General features: G+C 49.4%; 1 protein-coding gene across 7 annotated transcripts in view; it reads left to right on the top strand.

Annotated features, from left to right (window-relative positions):
- The window catches only part of TMCO3 (transmembrane and coiled-coil domains 3), a 39,695-nt gene that overhangs the window by 1,135 nt on the left and 32,477 nt on the right, over positions 1–6,083 (top strand). For 6 of the 7 annotated variants that reach the window (XM_081310543.1, XM_081310542.1, XM_081310545.1 and 3 more), the window contains exon 2: positions 4,253–4,764. The exons of the other annotated variant lie outside the window; for it this stretch is intronic. In XM_081310543.1, the coding sequence (XP_081166669.1) occupies positions 4,321–4,764 (444 nt within the window). In that variant the 5' untranslated portion in view covers positions 4,253–4,320. The remainder of the gene's footprint in view (positions 1–4,252; positions 4,765–6,083) is intronic. 7 annotated transcript variants of the gene reach the window in all.

Genomic DNA, 6,083 nt, shown 5'->3' with positions numbered 1-6,083 from the left:
GAGGCCCCTTCCCGGCGAGGGGCTCCTTGGGGATCCTCCTTCACCAGGGGCCCCCCGGAGTGGGCGTGCCCACAGGGGCTCTTCCCCAAGGGAGGCATCTTCTCTGGGGGCGTCGGGGGAATCTTCCCAGACAGGCTTCTTCTCGTGGATATTCTTCCTCCTGGGTGGGTGTAGGCGTGTGGGGCTTTCTTCTCTGAGAGCTACCTTTGGTGGGGCAGGTTTCCCTCTGGAACAATACTGCTGGGTCTCTCCTTGGTGGGTGCTCCCCTTCCCAGAGACTCCTTCCTGGGGGCTCCCCTCCCCTAATGGGCACTAAGAGGTTACCTATCCTGCTCCCTGGAGCTTACTGGTCTGTCTTGCCCCGTGTTAAGGCGAATTAGCAGTCGTCCTTTACCGTCTATTTAAAGACAGATACACCTGGCAGCAGACCCAGGTTTGCTGATCAGGGCCAGCATACGTGTTCTGCAAGGCTTTCACTTAAGCTTACAGAGCCTGGAAGGTGTCAGAGTAGACAAAATAGCCAGGATGGTTTGCACATCCCCTGGGAGGCCTTAGTTCATAACCTAGCTGTGAATTGTTTGGGAGAGACCAATTAAATAAGTCCAAAGTGACAGAAAGTCTAGCATATCTGCCCACCTCACTGTCCCACCTCTTTTTGCTCCTTTGCAGCCTCTTGCAACCCTTCAGAAGGAGAAGGGGGACTGGGTAGACTTTGTGACTTGTCTTTACTAGCCAGTTCACCTCCTGGCCACCTAGTGCAGGTTTCTTGCTGCTGGAGGGATGTTTGCTACTGAGAGGGCACTTATTCACGAGTCTCCTTTTTCCTTCCTTGTTGGCTTTCTTGGCACTGAAGGAGGAGCAAGCCGGAGCAGCTGGCCTGCAGCTCCTTGTATGGCCCTGCTTCTCTCTGTTCTTTGACAGTCTCACCTGGTACCACCTGAGCAAACAGTAGCTATTTAAACACCCTGAGGGACACTCAAGGTGGCATGGCACATCCCTGTTTTCCTGCTCAGCCTCTGCACATTTTCCTGATCATTCTTAGAATCAGAACTTATTGGTCTTGCATAATGTCTGTTTTTTTCCAAACAGTAGAATCTCATGATTGGATTAACTAATGAAACATTTGCTTTTTCTGGAGGTTTTATAGTTTAAAGCTTTTTAATAGCCTCAGTAATTGCCTTCTTTTCCTTTCCTTCCTCCTCCTTGTTCTCTAATTCTTTTACTAATTTGAAATGAATAATGTATTTATAAATCATTTATTTCATTTTTGGCAACTGTCAGTTTATTTGTAGGATCATAAGTGCTCCATTTTCTGAAAATGTACTTTAAAGTTTAAAATTGGTCTTTAAGAAAAAGGCTCCATAAAGAGACCTCAGGTCACTCACTCCATTGAGGTGGTCTTGCCTGCTCGTGGCTCTCTTCTTCTTTGCTCACACAAATGCTGCCTGTGCTGAACTTGGACATGTGGCAGTAATGTGAAGAAATCAGAGGCACCTCCTGTTTTTTCTCTTGCAGGAGAAGCTAGATGACTCTCTGTTAGACACGTACTCAGCTCCCTACACATTCCCCCACAGGCTCAGGAATTCCCTGCCAGAGACCCACAGGGAGCTGCCCTTCCATTGGGGTGATCATGCACTCCCACTCACCAGGGCCCTAGCTTCAGCTGAATGGACCCAGGTAGCCACCAGGAGCTGGCTGTCCCCACAGCTGTCCCCCAGCTTTGCACACTCAGGAGAGAAGTTGGCCTGGTAGGGACCATCTCGGTTGTGGCATCTACCTGACAGACCCACCTGATGGTGCCACTTCACAAACACTCTAGGGGTGGCTAAGTCGACTTTATTTCCGACAGTGTGGCTTGGTGCACACTGAGCAAATGGGTGGCACAGGTCCCAAGGAAGAGAGGGCAGCAAGTTATCTGATAGGCCAAGGAGAGCACCAGCTTCTCAAAACTCATGCAGACACAGAGCATGGAGGTTCCCTGAAAGGACTGCCCTGATGCTTGTCCCCTGTGCTCTCTAGCAGGTGGTGCTATGTGCTGCCCCCATACCTGAGGGCCCTTGCTCTGGGTATCGAACCCAGGGGTGCCCTACCATTGAGCTACATACTGGTCCTTTATTTTTAGGGTGTTGCTGAGCTGCTTAAGATCTCACTGAGTAGCTGTGGCTGGACTTAAACTTATGAGTCCCTTCCCTCAGCCTCTGGAGTCTCTGAGATGATGGGCATTTGCCACCGTGCTTGGCTCAAAGTGTTGATTTTGCTCTTGTAAATAAAAAGTGTCGCTGGTAGACTCTTAGTGTCACTGGTAGGCTGCACTGTAGAGTTGCAGCCATCCCTGTGCTTGGCCTGCCCACTGGCGGACTGTTGGCCTGGTCACTGTAGACTCGGCGGCCTGTTCACAGATGGACCCCATGCCTACCCACTGGCGGACTCCCTTGCCCTGTGTGTGTCCCAGTGAGTGCAGGTGAGGGGCTGTGCTGGCTCCTTCCAGCATTTCCATCCCTGGAGGATCCTAGTCCCTTTTAGCCGCAGACACCTCTCCCCCTCCCTCACCCTGAGAGCCACTCATCTGTCCTGCGTCCTGTGCCACTGTAAGGCACTTATGTAAAGGGAATTGTGTAGTATGTGGTCTTTGGAGGTTCCCTTTACTCAGCCTCAAGATCTGTTCATGTTGTTGAACATATCCATAGTTCACTATTACAAGAATCCAAATGTCTTGTTAACAACTAAAAAAATAACAATACTGGAAGTAAAAATATTTAAAGTTTGCTCAAGAGGAAACGTGGTATAATTTAGTAGTCCATAGGATTTTGTAGACAGGCTTGAAAGTAAAATGATATGAGCTTTTGAAAATGAGTGATGTGCATTAAGAATGTATAAGGGCAGGGCACAGTGGCACAGGCCTGTAATCCCAGTAGCTTGGGAGGCTGAGACAGGAGAATTGTGAGTTCAAAGCCAGCCTCAGCATCTGTGAGACCCTGTCTCTAAATAAAATACAAAATAGGGCTGGGGATGTGGCTCAGTGGTTGAGTGCCCCTGAGTTCAATCCCTGGTACAAAAAAAAAAAAAAAAAAGAATAATAAATAAATACACACACGTATGTATGTATATATGTAATTTCAATGTCATGCTCACGTTATGAAACATCTCAGTGGTGAATATTAATGTGACTACAACTGAAATCCTAAAAGAAAAATTAGTAACTCCCTTAGGTGTGGGGGTAGAGAGATAACTTTAATTTCCAGAACCTGGTTGAGGAAAGAACCAGAAATGTGCACAGAGAGGTGTTACGTACAAACTGCATTGCAAGTTGTTTTTCTGAAGCATGAAACCACAAAATAACCACTTTTAGGGCTGGGAATTTACGTAATGGTAGAGTACTTGCCCAGCAGGTGAAGGCCCTAGTTCAATTCCCAGTACTGCCAAAAAAAAAAAAAAAAAAAAAAAAATCACCTTTGGAGATGTTCTGGGGAAGATGGAAGCATGAAGGCAGCACCTCAGATTTCTGTCTGGGTCTGGAGGTCTCCTCCCAGCAGGTCCTCACTGCTCTGCAGTGGGCTCGAAGCTGGCATCGTGAGATGGGTGCTTTGCTGGGAGCTGAGCTGCAGCCATCCTTGTGCTGCATTAGCTCAGTCCTTTCAGGGTCTGGCTTCTAAAAGATGCAGTGAAATCCAGCTCTGAGTTTCTGTGATAGAAAAGGTTTGAGCAGTTAGTAGGGGTCATAGGTATTTTATTATTTTTTTATTTTTCTATCTTCATCTCTTATTAGGTCTTAACTGTGCTGACTTTGGAAATTTGGCAAGACTCCAAGTGATTCTGGAAAGCCAGCAGGGTGACTGAGGGGCCATGTCTCAGGAGATGGCCTTTCTGAAATGCTCCTGAACATGGTCCCAGAGGCTGGCCCACCTGAGATGGTGTTTTCTGGGCTTTGATATGTATAGTCCCTCTTGGGTAGAACTGGCTTCTATCTTTCATACATGGTAGATTTGGTAGAAATACAAAGCTTAAGATTTCTAAAAATCACCTTTAAAGTGAGATGTAACTGACCTTTCATCTCCCCTCTGTGCCAGGCATCCAAGAGGCACTTACTCCATCACTTAGTGTTTGATTGAAGTGGTTCAGATGTTGTTAGTGATCCAGGAAAAATGGCGTTTTCTTTAGAAAGCTTACAGTGTCCTGGTATGTTGGTATTTAACTCAGGTCAGTAGCGGTGAGCTGTAGTTCAGCCATGTGTGACAGGAAATCTGTTTTTCAGCTGAAAATGTGCACATAAGATGCAGCCTGACCCGAGCTGCCGTCTGGAGCCCTTGCTGTCCTGGGACCATGAGGGCCTTGGAGGAGAGTCTCTTCTGGATGCTGCTCCTGGCCGTCTGCTTGGTGGCAAGTGCCACAGAGCATGTGGAGGTGGCAAAACATGCCATCAAGCTGCACCGCGGCAAGGGAGCACCTGCCGCCCAGAGGAGGCAGTGGGCCCTGGACAGCTGCAGGAAGCTCACCGGGCTCCTTCGGCAGAAGAGTGTTGTTTTCAACAAGCTGAAAAGTGCTATCAGAGCGGTGGAAAAAGACGCTGGCCTGTCAGATGAAGAGAAGCTGTTCCAGGTGCACACGTTTGAGATTTTCCAGAAAGAACTGAATGAAAGTGAAAATTCCGTCTTCCAGGCCATCCACGGGCTGCAGAGAGCCCTGCAGGGGGATTACAGAGACGTGGTCAACATGAAGGAGAGCAGCAGGCAGCGGCTGGAGGCCCTACGGGAGGCCGCCATCAAGGTCAGCCATGTGGCCAGTCCTGCCCAGAGCTGTGATCTGGGGTGGGGCGGGGGTCTCGGGAGCCTCTGGGGTGCCAGCCCTTCAGCACTCTGTTGTGGAGATCCCCGAGTCTGGCTGAGCACTGATGGGCGGGAATGCCTGCAGCCTTGCGCTCCTGTGAGGGCTCGGCCACCTGCAGTGGGCCTGAGAGTGTCCACCGGTGACTCCCTGACCAGCCCCGTGTGTGCCAGGACTCTGGCCTACGTGCAGCGGCAGAGTTGCCTTTACAGGCCCTTCTCAGAACACGGTGCCATGGTCCTTGAGGGACGCTGGCTGCAGCTGTGACCTGGGTCTCTTGCCATATTCTCTTCTGAGTGAAGCCTGTGTTCTTCATGGCCTTACAACAAAAACAAAAATATAAAAATACTTATAAACAGATGTGTGCACGTGAGGTGAGGCTTTGGACCCAGTGTGCTGCTAAAGGGGGCCACTGTGCCAGTGTTTCCGCAGGTACTGCCGAGCACCTGTAGCTCGCCAGGCGCCACACCCAGGCTCAGACAGCAAGTGCCACTTCCCCTTCGTGGAAGACCTCAGGCTGTCACGGCTTGAAAGGAGATATAACTTTCTTATGACTGTCACCAAAACAAGGGTGTTTTTTGGTAGGATACAACAGTCAGACAAGCATTCAAATCAAGGCATTCAGTGACCTGACTTGGCTGCCTGCCTGTTGCTGCCTGCCTATTGCCCATGTTTCAACCCTTGGGACAGTCGAGGTGCTAAGACCCTTTTTTTGTTTGTTTTAATATTTTTTTATTTGTTGATGGACCTTTATTTTATTTCGATGTGCTGAGAATTGATCCCAGTGCCCCACACATGCTAGGCAAGAACTGTACCACTGAGCTACAACTCCAGCCCCGACCCTTTGGTTATAAGAGGAATTCCGGTGGACTCCAGGTTTGCAGTCGTCTGTTAGGGAGCAGACTTGTGAGTCTGGTGGCCACAGTCCAGAATTGCAGGCCATGTCACACCCTGCAGGCTGCAACCTGTATCTGTCATGCCTCAGGGTTCTGTGGTCCTCCAGGGTGGCAGCAGCCACCGTTGGGGCACTGGGGAAGGGACAGGGGTTACTGCAGTCACAAAAGAGCCACGCTGCTGTGGTAGCTGGCCACGGCTCGGTCCCAGCCAGGTTCCCTTCTTGAAACATGAGAAAACGTTTTAAAAGTAAGGTTATCAGTTGACTAGGGTTATGTAAAGTATGTTTACTAAGCGTGATGACCAGCACCGCCCATGAGTGTCCCAAATAACCAACACTTTCTACTTTACGTGTTTTTCTGGACCCG

Source organism: Spermophilus citellus (assembly GCF_964194105.1).
Source record: "Spermophilus citellus genome assembly, chromosome: 1".
Taxonomy (NCBI): domain Eukaryota; kingdom Metazoa; phylum Chordata; class Mammalia; order Rodentia; family Sciuridae; genus Spermophilus; species Spermophilus citellus.
The sequence above is the reverse complement of the archived record's forward strand: the minus strand, read 5'-3'. Positions and strand labels throughout refer to the sequence as shown.